Source organism: Lissotriton vulgaris, chromosome 1_1 (assembly GCF_964263255.1).
Source record: "Lissotriton vulgaris chromosome 1_1, aLisVul1.2, whole genome shotgun sequence".
Lineage (NCBI taxonomy): Eukaryota > Metazoa > Chordata > Amphibia > Caudata > Salamandridae > Lissotriton > Lissotriton vulgaris.
This window is the reverse complement of record NC_141685.1, coordinates 1,513,278,296-1,513,297,471: the sequence shown is the minus strand read 5'-3', so window position 1 is coordinate 1,513,297,471 and position 19,176 is coordinate 1,513,278,296. Positions and strand designations below refer to the sequence as shown.

General features: G+C 47.3%; 1 protein-coding gene across 1 annotated transcript in view; it reads right to left on the bottom strand.

The window, feature by feature from the left end:
• The window catches only part of RELN (reelin), a 1,675,658-nt gene that overhangs the window by 43,630 nt on the left and 1,612,852 nt on the right, over window positions 1–19,176 (bottom strand). The window contains exons 61-63 of the mRNA XM_086967429.1: window positions 14,363–14,582; window positions 12,476–12,673; window positions 11,533–11,631 (exon numbers count right to left, since the gene is read on the bottom strand). Coding sequence (XP_086823555.1) covers window positions 11,533–11,631; window positions 12,476–12,673; window positions 14,363–14,582 — 517 coding nt within the window. The remainder of the gene's footprint in view (window positions 1–11,532; window positions 11,632–12,475; window positions 12,674–14,362; window positions 14,583–19,176) is intronic.

The window sequence follows — 19,176 nt, the reverse complement described above, 5'->3', positions numbered from 1 at the left end:
CATGTGAATCTATGAAAGACACCAATACTGGATAACTGCTGTTACAGGTAAGTAACGCATTTCTTATCCAGTATTTGGGTGTCTTTCATAGATTCACATGCCTGAATCAGAGTAGCCAGCAATTATACATGCATAGAGGTAAAGCACATTTGTAAGTCCAGCAGTTCTGCAGGCATGTCAGACAATATGAGAATCGTCAAAAACATGGTAACAATCATGTAGAATACATTGCAGAAACATGCAGAATGTGCATACCTGGATGGCGGGATGTAGTAAGGTCCACCTCATTGAAATAGATGGCGTAGCACCGCCTGTCCCACTGCAGCGTCCTTCTGCAGTTCGATATCCAAGCAGTAGTGCCTGGAGAAGGTGTGCGGAGACTTCCAGGTCGCCGCTCGGCAAATGTCCAAGACTGGCACTCCAGCGAATAGCGCCGCCGACGTGGACATCGCCCTGGTGGAATGGGCAGTAACTCGATCAGTCAAAGGCCGTCCGGCCTGATCATGGCTGAATGCAATCGCTGATGAGATCCAGCGGGAGATGCTCTGTTTTGTAAGAGGCAAACCCACTCGCGGGTTGCTGTAGGCTACAAACAGTTGAGTAGACTTTCTGAGGTCCTTTGTTTTATCCAAGTAGAACTTAAGACATCGTTTGAGGTCCAATGAATGCAGCGCCCTTTCTGCTGCTGTGGAAGGGTTCGCAAAGAAGGACTTGAGGACAATCGGTTAGTTTAGGTGAAAGTCCGAAGGCACTTTGGGTATAAATTTTGGGTTGGGCCTGAGTACCACCCTGTCCTGGCGGAATTGTAGATACGGTTCTTGAATGGACAACGCTTGAAGTTCGCCAACCCTCCTGGCCGAAGTCAGAGCGAGCAGAAGCGCCGTCTTCCAGGATAGGTGTTTGATAGACGCCCGATGGATGGGCTCAAACGGATGCCTCATGAGCTGGTTGAGTACCAAGTTCAATTGCCAGGTTGGAGGGACTTTCCGAGGCCTCGGAAAGGATCTGTAGAGTCCTTTCAGAAATTGCTTGACCAGTCTGCTTGACCACAGGGAAGGGCCCGATGAGGGTCTGTTGAACCTAGAGATAGCTGCCAGATGAACCTTAATGGAAGCGTGAGCCAGTCCTGACTGCGCCAGCTGGAGGAGGTACGGTAACAACTGTACCGGGGTGATATCCAGTGGCCTCAAACCCTGGTCCGAACACCACATGCAGAACCTCTTCCACTTGAGCGAGTAGGTCTTATTCGTGCTGGCCGCCCTCGCCTTGGCCAGAACTTCCCTGCAGTCCTGCGGGATCTCTAAGTCTCCGAACTCTCTGTGCTCAGGAGCCAGGCCGATAATGTGAGCGAGCGGAGGTTCGGGTGCTGCACCTGGCCGTTGGACATCGTCAAGAGGTTCGGGTGTTGCTTCAGGTGAATCGGGGGCCTGATGGAGAGGCGAAGCAGATCCGAGAACCAGTGTTGTCTCGGCCAAAATGGAGCAATCAGGATCATGGTGCAAGGCTCTGCTTTCATTTTCCGGAGGAGCCTCGGTATCATTGGAAACGGAGGAAAAGCGTACGCAAACACGCTGAACCAGCCGATGGAAAAAGCATTTCCCAACGACCCTTGTTGGTGATGCCAGCTTGCGTAGCTTGGGCATTTGGCGTTCCTGGCTGTTGCGAAGAGGTCGATTTTCGGTACGCCCCACTGAGAGAAGATGTGGGCCAGAGTGTCGTCGTTCAGCTCCCATTCGTGGGAGAGAGAGCTCTGCCTGCTGAGGGCGTCCGCGATGGTATTGTCCTTTCCGGGAACGTATTCCGCTTTGAGCGAGATTCCGTGCAACACCAGCCAGTTCCAGATTTTCTGCGATTCTCGTGAGAGAGAGAGAGAGCGCGTTCCCCCTTGCTTGTTCAGGTAGTGCATCGTAGTGGTGTTGTCCGTTTTGACGAGCACTGGGGAATTCTGGATGCGCGGCAGGAAGGCTTGCAGCGCCAGATACACTGCCCTCAGTTCCAGGATGTTGATATGTAGCATTTTCTCCTGGTCCTCCCATTTGCAGCTGATCCGGAGGTCTTGTAGAACAGCGCCCCATCCCTCCAGGGAGGCATCCGTCGTGAAAACCAGAGGGGCCGGCGGTAGGAGGAACGTCAAGCCAGCCACCAGATGTTTGCGTCGTTTCCACCACTGAAGGCCCTTTGAAATGGCCGGTGTGATCATTATGGTGTCCTCGAACGAGCCGGTACTCTGGGTCCATTGCCTCGTTAGAGCCTCTTGTAAAGGCCGCATTCGGAGCCTGCAGTGAGGTATGAGGAGAATGCAGGAAGACCTCATCCCTAGCAAGGAGGTGAAAGTCCTGACCTTGAGGCGAGTCTTCGCGGCCACAGCCGTGGCCAGGGACAGTATCTTGTCCGTCCTTTCTCTCGAGGGGAAGGCCCTTGCGCACTCCGTGTCCAGGGTAGCCCCCAGGAAGGTAATCCGCGTTGATGGAGTAGTGCAGGATTTTTTGAGGTTGATCGTCAGGCCCAGCTGTTGAAAAAGAGCGGTGCAGGCGTTGGAGGAAGCGGCTGCGCCCCCGGGAGAGGGCGCCTTCACCAGCCAGTCGTCCAGGTAGGGGAAGACCTGGTGACCCCTTTGCCTCAGGAAGGCCGCTACCGGTGCCAGGCACTTTGTGAAAATCCACGGCGCGGATTTGAGGCCGAACGGAAGGACTCTGAACTGATAATGTCTGCCCGCCACCTCGAACCTTAGGAACTTCCTGTGTCTTTTGAGGATGGGGATGTGGTAGTAGGCATCCTGTAAATCGAGGGAGGTCATGGAATCTCCCTGCTCCAGCGCACCCAGGATTTCCTGGATTGTTACCATCCTGAAAGATTGACTCCGAAGGAAGGCGTTGAGCGCTCTGAGGTCCAAGATGGGTCTCCACTTGTCTTCCTTTTGTCTCACCAGGAAGAAGTGGGAATAAAATCCCGTCCCTTTCAGAGACGGCAGGACCCTTTCGAGCGCACCTTTTTGTAACATGACGGTGACTTCCTGGAGAAGTAGGCGCAGGTGTTTGTGAGCCCTGTTCAGGGGAGGCGTATTGGGAGGGATGTTGGTGAATTCGAGAGAATGTCCAAATTGTATTATTTGCAGTACCCACCGATCCGTAGTGATTTTTCGCCAATTGGGGAGGAAGTGGGTCAGCTTTCCTCCAATTTGAAAGGATTGAGACGGTGGTGGGACTGGCCGGAGTAAATGGTCACTGGCGGCCGCCAGTGCCCTTCTTGGTGGTTTTGCCTCTGAAGGAAGATCTTCCATAGGAGGACTGTCTACCCTGCTGTTGCTTGTGCTGGAACTGATTCCTGTTATTGTACGAGTAAGAGGACCTGTTCTGGTAGGAACCTCTGTAGGAGGATTGACCCCTGGAGCGGCCACTACGAAAGGACTGGCCTCGGGACTGTAGGGTGCCCAGTGCTCTTGCCGTATCGGTATCCTTCTTAATGGCCTGTAGTGCCTCGTCGATCTATTCTCCAAAAAGATACTGACCATCGAACGGCATGTCCAGCACCTTAGATTGGACCTCCTGTCGGAAGGACGTAGCTTTGAGCCAGCCTTGGCGGCGGAGCACCGCAGCACCTGCTAGTTGACGGAACCCAGTCATGGCAGCGTCGATTGCGCAGTCAATGATCTCTGCTGCGGAGTTTTGACCTTCTACAAGGAGAGCTTTAACTTCGTTCTGGACTGTATCCGGCAGGTCCTGCACGTAGGGGGCAATGTCCTCCCACAGCTGACGGTTGTAGCGCCCTAGCAGGGCGATGGAGTTTGCCACCTTAATGGTCATGGCTGACGTGGTAGAGAATCTTTTTCCTATCGTGTCCAGTTTCCTACCCTCCTTGTCGGGCGGGGCGGACAGGGGGGAGGATGGGTTGCGGGAGTGTTTCTGGGCCGCCTGAGTCACCACTGAATCCGGTTTAGGGTGTCCATTAAGGCTAGCCGCCGCCGTAAGCGGGGCCTTATATTTTTTGTCCAGGCGTGGCACCACCGCAGGCACAGAGGCAGGAGTTAGCATTAATTTCTTTCCCTGGTCCCATAGAAAGTCAATTATCGGAATAGACTTGGTCGACTTTTGGCTGTGCTCCTTGAAGTCATGGAGAAAGCATTCCGTTTCCGTTGATTCCACGGCCATATGGAACCTCTTGGCCGCTCTGTCCACTAGTTTGTGGAAACCCCCAATGTCTGCCGGCACCGAGTCCGCTTGGTGCGGGTGTGGGGAGGCCGGGGACGAGGAATGCTGGGATGCCGCTGCGTCGTCATCATCGTCGTGGTGGTCCGAGTGGACGTCTTGCACCTCTCCTTCCTCCAATTCCTCCTCCTCTTCCTCCTCCGAGGATTCTTCCACTTGAGGTTGGACTCGATCACGTGGTCTTACCGACTGGGGTTGGTTTTGAACCCAGCTATGTTGGGCGGAAGGATGAGGGGTAGGCGGCGGGGCACGTGTGACCGGTGCCTGGGCCCCATTGTCGGCATCCGGGAAACGTTGCTTATAATCTTGTACAAGGTGCCGCAGGTCATTGACAAGAGATACGGGCAAACAGATCATCTGGGTGGTCTCAGTGCGGACACTTGTGCGGACGGAATGTTCCTGATAAGTGAGCTCTTCATGCTCCTCGTCCGTACTTTGGCATTTGACGTTAAGGTCCGAGATGGAGGTAGCGGGACCTGGCTGATCCTCCCCTTCTGACTCCTCGCTTTGTAATATGTCGTGCGGTGGGTGTTTATCCACTCTGCTCGGGGACGTTGACTCCGGGGTGATCTGCACCCTGGATTTGCCGGACGCGGAGGGCACCCCCGCCTCGGTTGAGGGAACCGTCGAAGGCGGAAGCGAGTGTGACGAGACCTCGACCAACTTGGATTCCTTCCATGGTGCCTCTCGAGTCGCCTCCGCCGACGACTCGTCGTTGGGCGGCGTTTCTGTCGCCGACGAGGCCTTGGTCTGGGTCGACGGCTGTAACGTTTTCGGAGTTGCCGCCTTCGATGAACCGGTGGACGGCGAGTCAGGTCTCGTCGACACTGTCTTTGTTACCGGCGTCCTCGGTGTCGACTCTGCCGTCGACTTCTTCGTGTTCGAGCCATCCTTCGATGGGGTCGGACCCTTCGATAGTGACCTAGACTGTTTGGCGCTCGCCGACGATGACGCAGATTGTGGGGACTCCGTCGTCGGCACGTTCTTCGTCTTTGACGATGATTTCAGAAGAATGATGGAGGAAACAGGCGTACCTGAGGACGCGGATGTGGTTGTGGTCGCCGCCGCAGAGGGCGATGAGGCCGTTGTAGTCGACACGGTGGTCGTGACTGAGGTGGTCCTCTTGGTAGACGGAGCAGGCCTTTTGAACTCTTGGCCGCTTCGAACAGACACGGAAGAAGTAGTGGAACGTGCCTCCGAAGGTTTCCTGTGTGCCTTCTTAGGAGGAGTGTCTGTATGGTCAGGGGACTGCACCCTGGGTCTCTTTTTCGAGACGTTCGAGGACACGGAGACACTACCCTCTGAAGATTCCAGAGTGTCTCGGTCCTTAAGCCTGTCGAGCCATGCGAGAAGGCGAGCCTCTCTTTCCTTCACAGTCTTTTTAGGGAAGGCTCTACACACCCTGCACTTGTCAGAGACGTGATCAGGGTACAGGCAATACAAGCACAGATCGTGCTTATCCTCCGCATGGATCCGTTTCTTCCCGCAAGAAGAGCAGGCCCTGAAAAGGGCTTTCTTCTGCGATTCCGACATGGAAGAAGCCTTTTTATGTGATTCCGACATGGAATAAGGCAGTTGAAGATATTTATCCTTTGAAGAAGAACTTCCAGATAGGTGTGAAGACGTTGAAGAAAAAACCTGAGGAGCTCAGGTTGGAGACTCCCTAGCACAACGTGCGGTAGAAAATCTGAGGGACTGAGGCTCCTCCCGGGAAGGTTCTAGAGGGAGATCGGAGCTGATTGGCTAATGATGAGAGTTTGGTCCTTTTTACATAAGGACGTGGAAAGGCTACTAAGGGGAGGCCCTTAGGCCTATGTTTTCTATGTATGTCTATGGGACATTACTTTTTTATGTACCGGAGGCTCCCGTCTCGGCGACGGGGAATGATTCAGGTATGTGAATCTATGAAAGACACCCAAATACTGGATAAGCTCTTATTACAAGTAGACTTGAATACAGAAATATACTCTACATCAGAATCTTAGCCCATGTCCTACACCAACTCCAAAGCACCCAGAACGCCACCATACCAGAACGCAAAATAACCACATCTCTCTAAATCTCAACCATTTTCACTGGCTCCCAGTCCAGTAAAGATGTCAGTTCAAGCTACTCACCCATGCCTACAAAGCTCTCCACAACACTGGTCCAGCTTACTTCAACCACCTCCTCAACTTCTACCAACCCACCAGACACCTTCCATTTCCCTCCCAGGCAACATCACACACCCTTGCATCAAGAAGAGCAATAGCGAAGGACACTCCTTCTAATGCCTAGCAGCCACAACCTGTAATAACCTCTTAAAACACCTCAGAACCTCCCCCTCCCTCATGGACTTCTGAAGAGTCCTCAGGACATGGATCTTCCAGAAAAAGCAGGCAGGCCACTCAGGTGATTAGCTGCACTGTATAAATTCACATTACATAACATAACATGATCATTACTTGAAGCCCCTGAATAAAGGATAGACATATAAGCAAGGTGTGTTACTGCTACAGGTTGAATACTGTGGCTTTTTAAGGTATAAATTATTAGTGCAATTAAATGTAATGCGTGTAGCATTTTGGTAAATCACTGTAATGGACTTTTTGATGTATTAAAAATTAAAAATAAAATAAAAACGTTTCCAATAGATCAAAAGTACTTACAGTTTGGTTAACACAGTGCACATAATTAATAAATGTTTAAAGAAATATAAACTGGAATTAAATTATATCCAAATTAATTAAGAGAATTAAAGTCAACTAAATAAATATTTTTAGTTAAAGACATACATTTTTACATATACAGGTTTGTGGGCCTACTTGTTCTTACATAAAGACCAACCCTTTTTGTCAAAGACGCTCTGTATACATTTTTTTTTACAAAAATAGTTTTTGTTTGGACCGATGCCTTTATTTGGCCTAGTAATCAATGGCTAAAGAACCCAATTATAATGAAACATATAGTGAAATCTAATGATAATGCCCCATTAGTTAACTACAAATGACAGTTAAAACACTAGTAAAAATAAAAACCTGAAATGTGATATTGTCTCAGCAAGAGATTGTGTTTTAATGAGGCAGAGCAGCTCATGGTTGAATAGTTCTATATTGTAGGACCTGCTTTCATGGTAACCTCCACTTTTTGCTGGTGTCATACTGTTTTTTTGACTAGTCTGACTGGGATACTGCCAATCACGACCCCAATCACTGATCTTCCTCCCTAAATTTGCTATGGTGAGTACCTTGGTACATTCCTAATTGGCTGCTGGTGCACCCTGGTAGGTCCCTAGTATATGGTACTAAGGTACCCAGGCCCTCGGTATTCCAGTGGTTCACCCATGGGCTGCAGCATGTATTATGCCACCTATAAGGGACCCTACAAACTCAGACTACAGGCCTGCCATTGCAGCCTTAGTGCCTACACCTCACACAAAAGATATGTTTCCTTAAATCTAACAACAATGCACTTAAAACCTCAAAGTCATCCCCTCGTAGGCCTTTCAGTCCCAAAGGCAGGGTGCTTGATTCAAAGTGTGAGTGTGCCTCCGCATGAGTTGAACACCCCTAAAACCTTCGGTGTCCATTCTCCAAGGTTGTAAATGTATCAGCCATTACGATACAGAGAGGGGCTGTCATTATGCGATGATCATCTTAAAACTAGCTGTAACAAACCCTGTCATGTTTGGTATCAAACGACCCCTTAGTGCACCTGGTACCAGTCTTCCAGAACTGGATAGCAAGCTAGGGTTGCTGCCGACCTGAGACACAATTCTGCCCTCCTGCTGCTGAGCCAAGCTCGAGCAGGGGAAGGCAGAAAAATAGGTATCCTGTCACAGGGAGGTGTGACAACCTCCCAGACAGGGTTTAGTGTATTGGGACAGGGTGGGGGCGTTTGCCAGCATCAACCAGACTGCTTGAGGGCCTCATTTGGTGCCCTTGTTGCATACTCCAGCTCAAATCAGGTCAGGGAGCAGTTGGCTCCCACTCTGGCCCAAAACTGGACAAAGGACATGGGAGTATCCTCCCCACTGTCCAGCCCCTCCTCTGAGTGGGATCCCTGAATCATCCCAACCATTTCCTTAGGGTACCTAAGGGCTTACCTGAGGGTGGGTCCCTAGATTCGTTGTGGGATTCGATTCAGATCAAATTCTGCGTCCTCTTTAACTGTCCTCATACTGACCGAGTAGTGCAGACTGCGTCAGACGGACGGCATCAAACTTCACCTTTGTAACCGAGACTGTAACTGGAAAGACTCCGTCTGCTCCTGATCTCTCCGTTCTGCAAGCCTGCTGCACCGTCAGTGTCCGTGCCCCATTCAGGTCGCTTCCAGGTCCAGTGGACATCCAAAAACACCCAAAGGAATCACCCTTTGAGTGAAGGAGTCACACCCCTACATCCACAAGCACCGTAACACATGTGAATGATTGCTGATCCTGGTCTCCAACTGGGAAAGTAACACAGGAGGCAGTTCTTCTGCGTCCTCGAGGACTGAACTGTCTTCAGACCGTCTGAGGCCAAGATCCCTTATCAACACCGCCGGAACTGAGTTTCTGTGCATGGAGTCGGCTGACCCTTGCTATGGCTCGATGACTCTTTTCTCCAGAGATCTTCGTGCTCTGTTGAGGGGTCTTTTTCGATCCCAGTAGACTCCCCAGCTTGCTAGGGTCTATCCTGATTTACTGGAATGTGGTGAGTTTCTTGGACCTTGCTGGTCCCATCGCTGTACTTTTTCATCTTCTTCCACGTGTTGCTGTTGCCAAGGCCTATCAGGGCTCCTGCCAGACAGCGACCCCCTAAATATCAACATCCGATGTGGGACAGCTCACACACCATTCCTGGTCATCCTCAGCATCACCTGTTCCATGTAGCTACAGAGACAAGAGCACCGTCAACCCTCCAGTAACAGCAGACATTGGTGGACACTTGACTCCTGTGCCACCTTGTCACTCCTGAGTGACATAGACTCTGTCTCCTTTGATTACAGGTACTCTTCTTCTTGAAAACACCCATGAATTCCACTGGACTCTTCCAGCATCTTCGATAGCAGCATCTTGTGTGGCGTCCTCCATTGGGACCTACTGCGGTTCCCGACCATCACTTCATACCCATGCACCCTACTTCCTTGGGGCAGGTAACCTGGTATCCTAGGTATCCACGGGTGGAGGTAGTCTCAAACTGTCCATCTTCCATGGGGTGTCTTTCAAGTCTTCTGGGAAGGGTCCTTTTTCCTAAGAATTGCAACCGCGACATCCCCAATGACTTACCTTTAGCACGCTGTTGTGCATTCATTTTGCACACAGACTCCATGGGATTCCTGGGTCCTAACCTCGGGAGTTTCATTGGTCCCCCAACACTTCTAAGTCTTCTGGGTCCACTCTCGACTTTGGTCTTTAGTCGCATTCCACTATTTTTGTATATGGTTTGGTCTTCCCCGGGAGCCCACTGTATTTTCATGCTATTTACCTGTCGTAGTGCCAAAGTATTGTGTGTATTGTAACTACATCTCTGGGCAGGAGATATTGCATTGGAATAGTGAGTGTCTGTAATAAATAACTATTTTTATAACAACACTGTGTAGTTATTTTTCACTTGGTCTGTACTATAAGGTTGGATAATGGTGAAACAAGCTGAATTACACTCCCCCTATTTAAACCTGAAGGCTGCTCTCCACAGCTACCACTTAGAGAGTTTTCTAAGGTTGTCTAAAGCTGTCTAAATCACTAAAAACACCATAAGGGTTGTCTGGATTGGTGCAGGGTGCTACACTTGAATACGTGTGCACCATATACCAAGCCAGCCTCCTACATATATCTTTTGGAAGAGGCAATGAACTGGTACTAGTCCCCAATATCTACTGGCCCGTAGCATATAGGTTGCACATATTGCCAGTGTGATGCTGCTGCAGCAAAATACATATAATTTAAAGACTGGTAAAGAAAGTGCACCAAGTTAATTATGTCTTTTGCCTAGCTTAGGTCACATGCTTCTTAAATCATGTTGTTAATGGCTACTCAAATGTTAAACTTCTCCTCATATAGTGAGTATTGATTGCTCTGACTTAGAAAAACAAAAAAAATGTTGATTGAAATACTGAAATGAATTTCAGTCACTCGTATTTACTCTAATTTCCGGCTCACTGTGTCACTACAGATAGTGATCAGCCATATGCAAATCAGCCTTGATCCTGCTCCAATAGAAACATTTAACCCTGAACTGCTATGCCATGCCCCCTCTGAATTGGAACAGACACAATCTTATCAAGTTTTTGCCTGTTTGGGCCTCATTTGCAAGGAAGAGTTTAGGTCTCAGGGCATGGTCGGCTAGATGGTCCACGTGGGGGCATGCATGCCTGTTGCAATTTGAGAAAAACAAAGTAGTAATAGGTCGAATGTTGGAATTAAACTTAGCCACTCGTAATTACTGAGCCACATTCCAGTCATTCCATTTTTTGTTCAATGTGCCACAACTAAATCAGGACCAGTCATAACCAGATCAGCCTTGGTTTACTTAACATTGCGAGCCATGGTTGAGTGGAGGTGGCAACTGTGTGTAGTCTACAAGCCACTGAGGTTTGAACGTGATCAATGCTGCACAGATCCCTTAACAAAGAGGTGCAACGCTGTGACAAGGCATTGTGATTATCTATGAGGAAATTATTTTAAACAATTTGTATTCTCGGCTATGCGTGAGCTCATTGCGGCACTCTGCATTACAGAGTACAATGTTCCCATACGCATTTACATACAAAAGGATAGTGCAAATTACATCAAAGGGCCCATAATGCCTCTATATCATTATGTTTATGGAGGCAAATTGCAGTCTTATTATCATGTAGTCTTAGAACCTTGAAGTCTAATAAAGGAATGGGAAGGAAATGAAAGAGAAGACACTCCTATAGGAATTGAGATCCAGTTTGTTTAGCAAGAAAATTGGGATTTTATAAGTTTTAGCTGCAGATGTAACTACACCCAGTGATGACTGCTTGAAACAAATGATCTGTATTGTTGTAAGCCTTTGAAAGAATGAAGTCTTCTAGAGACAGGGCACACACGGGCAAATACTGTAGCTATATTGAAGGGCTTCAACAAGTGGTCTACCACACCTACTAGTACATAAATGAAACCGAGGCTTTGTCAAATGCATTGGCCTAAGAAATATAGCTCGCAATGACTTGGTCTCCAGATCAGACAGCATGCGAATACATCACATTTGGGGAAAAAAGCTGCGAGTGGAAGAAAGGAGACTCCCGGAAAGGAACAGTGCTTACAGATCCATGCTCCTGATCATCTCGCAGGGATTTCAAAAAGGTTTTGAAATTGGTATGAGGGGTATCAGATACTCACAGGACGACCTCTACATGATCCAATGCCCACTGATCATGACCTGTTCCACTGTGGCGAGGCTGCCACCAGCGTAGTAAGACACCTTTCACTCGGGCCTCCCTGTGGACAAAATCAGGAGAACAGGTTATGCATGACCTATACCGAAGGGTGGCTTGCCAGTCTGGAACACCGACTAGCTGTAGAACCTGAAGAAAATATTGTCATGCTATAATGAGTTCCTGACTTCTCAAACCTTTGGGAAAAAAACCTACATCTATACAGAATAAGGAGAATGATCATCCCTTTCGCTTCATTTCTTTTATTAAATGTATAAACAAATTGAGAGAATGTCAATTAATGAATACTTCACCAGGAAAAAATGTCCCCTTCAGCTCGAGTTCTTAAATTACATCCGATGATAGATTGGTTCTCCATTTAAGGTGTCAGCCCTTTGAAGAAACACTGTCCTCAACATTTCCTGTTTATAGGAGGGTGTTTTGGGATTTCTCACCCTTGGTTTACCCACTAACTTTAGTTCAGCTTGAGAACTTTAGGATTGGAATTTAAGAAAAACATCCAATGCAAATGTTTTGGAACACCCAGAAAGGCTTCGCTTTTTGTGTGTTTACCACATTTCTGAAAGCCATACCTCTTGTACCGTCCTTAGAAACAGCCAAGTAGCTATCTCTAACTTTAAACTTACAATGGCAAAACATTTGCCACACTAGTAGACCTTCCTCCGATGCCGGTAAAATGTCTATCCTAAAATTCAACTCATTATGTTTTGCAGATGTAAATGGATTTTATATGCACCTTGGTGTGCAAAACTGTTTTCAAATTCAGCCCCATATGTCTAAGCTGACTATCTTTCATTATTCTCTGGTGAATCATGGTAACAACAAGAGAGCTACTCCCAGAATGATGGCGACACGTTTTGGTTGAAACTTTGTGCATTTGTACTTACAGAGGAACATTGTACGAAACCCTCTGGGCTTGTATGAAGTCCTTCGGCTGGTGCTGGGCAATGACTTGCCATGTGATGCCATTGTTGACGCTGTATTGGAGAAGTACTGCTCGGTCGACGGTATTAGCGTCACTCAAGTTAGTATTGCAGCTGTCTGTTTGCGAAATGCTTCCAATTTGAAGAACAAACATAATTTTGCTGTAATATAAAATGAAGGTGCATTGTTGAGTCTGCCAGGCTAAAGCACAGCACATTCAACTGTTTATTATCCAATTGTGTTAAAGATTTATTTCAAAGGCTAAATATATAAAAAAGATTCATGAATTGTTACTCTACTGGTGTTATGAGTACGTTTTTACAGCAAAGATAAGCTTTAAGTAAATGCCAGTTTTAAAATACATTGAAGGATAGAACCAATTTTTTTTTTACATTTTAATGCACCACAAAAGTAACTCCGCTTTCAATCCTTGTCAGATAAAATACACACCAATAACAGGATGTACAGCCATATCCGGCTTTTTCAATGCACCTCGTGCTGAGTACTTACACTAACGCGTGCCTGTGCTCACACTTAAGTGTATTCGCTGTCCCTTATAAAGCCATTGTAAATGACAATAGCTTAAACTCTCGTAAATGCTTTTTTTAGGCATATGTTTGTCATTGTGTGATATATCCGGATGCAATAACAGAAAGAAAGCTCACAGTGAGGCAGGGCTGGCTTTAACACTAGTGGCGCCATGAGTGACTCTGTCTGTTGCCCCCCTCCCGCCACCCCCGCTCCCCCCCCCCCCACAATGGCCACCTCTGACACGAATTCCCTCACTAACACCCTTTAACAGTGCCCCTCAAGTCTCCATAGCCACTGTCTCTCGGGTTCATTTAGTTTTATAGCACCACTCGTAAAGTGCTCTGACACCTTACACTGTTATATCACACACACTACACAGAGACAATCATACGTGTTTACCTCAGTGTACAGGAAATGTTACATAAGACAGAATTACAAGGTGTAGTGTAGGAGTGAGTGACTTGTCAGCAATACAGGGAGGAAATACGGTTTAAGAGTCCTTATTCTGGAAAAGCCCAAATTCATAATTTAAAACGTAACATCATTGTTAGGGGTTCTCTTTAATAATATGATTTGTTTTCTACCCAAATGAACCCTTTTGGCAGGGTAAGGATGATTAAAGACTGGGCAAAAAAACATTTAGCTCTAATCTATACCTTGCAGTGTGCATGCAGATATTTGATAACAGTTAATAACTCAATGTTCTATATTACGATTTTGACTTATAAACGACAAGTAACAAAAGGATCTCACTGACAAAAGCAGTAACCCACTGAGCTATCTAAATTATGTGCACTTAGTTATCTGCGTGGCACACATTCTTAGCAGCAGGCATTTTAACCCTCTGCGCTACCTTACAATAAGTCATAACTTCCACTAGACAAACCTCCGGTCTTTTTCGGAAGATAATTAATCGCCTGAGTTATCTTGACGTTTTTAAATGATGCCTGAAAATTGCTATAGGCCAGGAACGCGGCAGCAGGTGCTTCTAGAATGAGGATATACTTGCAAAAATGACGCCCTAAACTCAAGTCAGCGCCCGGTGCGGTGGCACCGATTGCACCGCCCTGGAGCCGCCCCTGCAGTGAGACATCTAAATACTAGTCGAGGACAGGCCACAGCCTAAGTTCACATGTGTTAAGCCATGAGCTAAATTACATAGGCCAGGCCTTTCTGAAAGGATTCCTAGTTATATTTTATTGGCCACACCCCTTTTAAAGACCACCGCCCCACACCTTTTTCATCCCACTTAAAAGCACTGGCGGTTGGCATCTCAATCCATCAACAGCGCACTCTAACTGCACACATGAGTATAATACCTTGCTCTGGTGAGATCCAGAGGTTTGGAAACAGCTTGTCTTATTTGGCATCCATTGAAGTACAGCGAGTCTCCATGGGCGTATGGCGCCAGCTGGCCACAGCCGTTCCCGATGATTCCACCTTGAATGACTTCCCAATTCACGTCTGTGACTTTTTCAGATTCAAAGTTATCTTTGATGTAGCTGGGAAGGTCGTGGCTGAAGACTGAGCAGTCATCACCTACCGCCAAAGAAAGGCACAAGTAAATGTTGGGAAAACACAGATGGAGGTTTACATCACAACTATAACGAATGGCTCCTGTTTTTGCAATGCACTGTTTGTAACGCTAAAATGTTTAAATTACAATGGATAGTGAACACAGCTTTGATATTTTCATTTCGTTAGCAGCTACAATGAAGATAAATGCTTTTGAATGTGCATAATGCTAAATCATATACAATATAATGTCCACATGTACAGTGGCATATTGTGCGCTAATTGCGTCTGTTTTGAAAGCTCAGTTTGCATTTCTGCAAGATGGGTTGTATTAGCCAAATTAAAACAAAAGGAACACCTCAGAGAGGATGTGGATGCATTGGTGTTATTGGTGAGGTTGAGGTCTGGTGTCTATGGCTTTTAACCAGTATCTTTGGACAATTGTGCTGCAAAGCAAGTAATAATGTGGCTAAATTAAAATTAAGCATTGGGAAAGACAGTATCTTGGCATTGACAGCCATCCTTTTGGCTTTGTCAATGCTATTTTGTTGGGGATCAATCTAAAACAAACATTGGCTAAAAACGAAATTATTTTTGGTCTTCAAAAGCACATATTAGCATAGTAGTCCCTGCCACTTAAGAGGGCTGTTAAGTGTGTGGAGGTGCTTCTTGTGAAAGGGAAGAATGCTGTCTCTCACACTGAAGAACAAGTAACTTATCTTCGGGAACACTTTATCTGGTGGAGTCTCTACTTTGCTGCAGATTCCTTACCTTAGAACGTTCCCCAGGCAACAGACTCGATCAGAAATGTTTTGTGAGAAGTATCCCCATGTGCCAGTAAATGGAGTAATTTGGCCCCAGGAGGTGTCGCCTGTGCCAGAAGTGACATGCGCAGTGGCTACATAGGCACCAACCCAGCACGCTGACATCAGTTTCTTTTGAGACTTTCCATGCCACAACCGCAGAGCCCCGTGGAATACTGACAACTGGTGTGCAAATCTAGGGCCCTTAGAAGGGTTAATTCTTAACACTATTTTCCGGTTGCAGAGTAGAGAAGATGGGAGGGTCGTTATGGAATCTGCAGCTACATAGAGTATTACCAGAAAAGGCGTTACGGAAGGTAAATAACTTGTTCATCTGATAGAGACTTGTAGCTGCAGATTCCTTACCTTGCAGTAGACCTTAAAGCAATACCATCTCAGAGTTGGGGCTGCGATACGGATAACAATAAAAAGTCCTGTAGGACTGAATGGGCAAAATGACTGTCACGCTGGACATGACTAGGCAGTAGTGTTTTGTAAATATGAGCAAGAAAGCCCATGTTGCTGCCTGACAGATATCCAGGACAGAAACTCTTCTGGTTAATGCAGTGGTCGCAACTTTGGCTCTGGTAAAGTGAGCGTGCACACCCTCAGAGGGTTGCTTTTTGGCCATTGCATAGCAGATCTTCACGCAGAGAACTATCAATCGCGAGATGGGCCACTTCTGCACTGTCATCCCTTTTTTTTGCACTGACATACCTCACAAAGAGTTGATTGTTCACTTGGAACTGATAAGTACGATCAAGATATAATGACAAGGCTCTTTTTGGGTGCAGCTGATGAAGTCTCTCCTCTTTTTTTTAGAGACGTGAGGCCGGGGGCGTAAAAGATAGGCCAAATGATGGACTGGCCTAAATGAAAAGAAGTGACTACCTTTGGTAAGAAGGAGGCTCTAGTTCAAAGAATCAGTTTGTCTGGGTAGAAGTTAAGGTATGGAGGATGTGCAGATAGTGCCTGCAGCTCACTGACCCTCGGGGCAAATGTTATTGCCACAAAAAAATCTGTTTTGATAGTCAAAAGTCTGAGTGGACAGTTGTGGAGCAGGTCAAAGGGAGCACACATCAAAAAAGTGAGAACCAGGTTGACGTCTCACTGGGGCATAATAAAAGGCGCTGGTGGGAACATGTGCTGAAGACCTTTAAGAAAGGATTTGAAAAGAGATGGCTGATCTGGCAGCCGCAGAAATGCCAAAATGGCACAAAGTTAACCTTTCAACATGCCCAAAGCTTACCTTAGCTCAGCTAAGGTAAGAATAAACAAAAGAACCTGGGAAAGGGTTGCAGATAAGGGGTCAACATGTTTATCTGTACACCACGCCACTAACTTACTTCAATGGCAGGTATACACTGTCTTAGGGGAGGGACTCCTGGCTGCCAAGATAGCATTGCAGACTTTGGGAGGAAGGTTGAAAGAGGTCAATTGTCACTGCCCAATCTCCACGAGTGAAGGCAAAGTGTTTTCAGGTGCATGACCATGGTAGCAGACTGGATGTGAGCGTACTGCCTACAGCACAACTCTGACAAGACAGAAGTACAGGTCTTTGGCAACAAGATGTCCCCCATGGGACTCCACCTGGTGGCTGTCTGAACTACGACAAACGGCCACACCCACACACCATGCAGGAAATCTAGGAAATATCCTAGATTTCAATCTCAACATGAAAGCTCAAGTCAACAAAGTGTGCACCTCCAGCTTCCACATCCTATGCATGCTACAAAAGATCTTCAAATGGTTGCCTCAGAACAGCAGAAGGACCATCACGCAAGCATTCATCACCAGCAGGGTGGACTACAGCAACACTCTCTTCTCCGGAATCTCCAAACAACTCCTACATAGACTCCAGCCCATACAGAACACCGTTGCAAGACTCCTACTTGACCTCTCATGCTGCAAGTACATTATACCGCACCTCAAGAAGATTCGCTGGCTCCCCATTCACAAGAACATCCAATTCAAACTTCTCACACATATATAGAAAGCCCTACACAACACAGTACCAGAATATCTGAACTGTTGCACAAACTTTCCACAAAGCCACCAGACACCTACGCTCTGCCTCACACGCACACATTCCTTGCATCTGCAAAAGCAAAACTGGAGGTCTCCCATTCTCCTGCATCGCACTGAACACATGGAACAACCGTCCTCAACAGATCAGAGTCTTCTACTAACTTCTTGAGTTCCGCAAGAAGTTGAAGTCCTGGCTTTCCATATAAGTACCCTGGGCACCTCACACCTGTCCAAGCACCTAGAGGAATCTCGGTGATTATTACGCTATACAAATCCATATAAGATAACGTAACAGGTTCAGGTGCAGAATCCTGCCCTGCTGTTGCGACAGAAGATCCTCTTGAAGAGGCAGCCTGATTGGGGGACCAATGGCCCTGCTTAACAGCTTGGTATACCAGACTCTTGTACCCAATTCAGAGCCACAAGAATAACTTGGGCCTGGTCATTCTTGAAGTTCTTGAGAACTCAGGGTAGGAGTGGTATTGCAGGAAAGAAGTACAGGAGGCTGGACTTCCATTTGAGACAAAAAGTATTACTTTGGAAACTCCAGCACAAACCTGCTGATAGTGTTTGCTTCTGCAGAGGCGAACAGGTCTAACCAAGGATCTCCCCACACTTGGAAGAGACCATGCTCCACCTCTGGATGGAGAAGCCCTAGCACCTGGATGAATCTTGGGTGATTAGTGCCCTATACAGATCGATGTAACATAAGTTTGGATGCAGAACCCAGCCCTGCTGGTGCTACAGAAGAGGCAGCCTGGACGGGGAACCAAAGCACATGCTTAACAGCTAGGGATACCAGACTCTCCGTACCCAATCCGGAGCCACACAAATGACTTGAGCCTGGTCGTTCTTTAAGTTCTTGAGAACTCTGGGCAGGAGTGATATTGCCGGAAAGGCGTACAGGAGGCAGGACCTCCACTTTCAATGAAAATTATCTCTGACAGAGCTACTGTGGAAACTCCAGCGCAAAACTGCTGACATTGAGCGCTTTTTACGGAGACAAAATTATCTAACCAAGGATCTCCCCACTCTTGGAAGAGACCATATGCCACCTTTGGATGGAGGAGCCATTTGTGATCCACTAGGCATCAACTGGCTGAGTTTGTACCCTCTGGTGTTCAGAGAGCTTGCCAGTTGTTGAACCACTAGAGCTATGCCCTAGCATTCCAGCCATATCCAGAGAAGCAAAGCCTCTTGAGAGAGAGTCCACAAACTCACTCCTTCCTGTTTGTTGCAAAACCACATGGCAGTGGTATTGACAGTGAACACATGTATCAGCCTTCCTCTGATTGAAGGAAGAAAGACTTTCAATGGCAAATGGCTCATCCAAACATGTGGAGCCTGGATTCCTCCGGAGACCTGAGACCTCTGATCGCCACTTGGCCTTACTTCTGGCTATCTGTCCAAAAGGGTCTGTGGGAACCATGTCCTCGGCCATGAAAAGATTGCAAAATTTGCTGGCTATGGTGGTTGAGAGTGTGAAGATGCGGTTGAAAACCCCTTCTGTGGCAGAAAAAGGGGCAGAAGGCATACTGGGGTTGGCAAAGGGCCACAGAAAGGCTCAGGGACCTAGCTGTATCCCTGCGGTCCTTAAAGTGCTCCACCGCTGAGTCTGCTTTCTATCCAAACAAATGGGAGCCATCAAAGGGCATGTCCATTAGCGAAACCTGGACATTCCCCGTAAAGCCAGTGGTTCTCACCCAGGCGTGGCACCTAAGGGCCATTGAGTATGAAATCGCTCTGCCCAGAGAGTCTGTCGTGTCCAGCCCAGATATTTGTTTAAA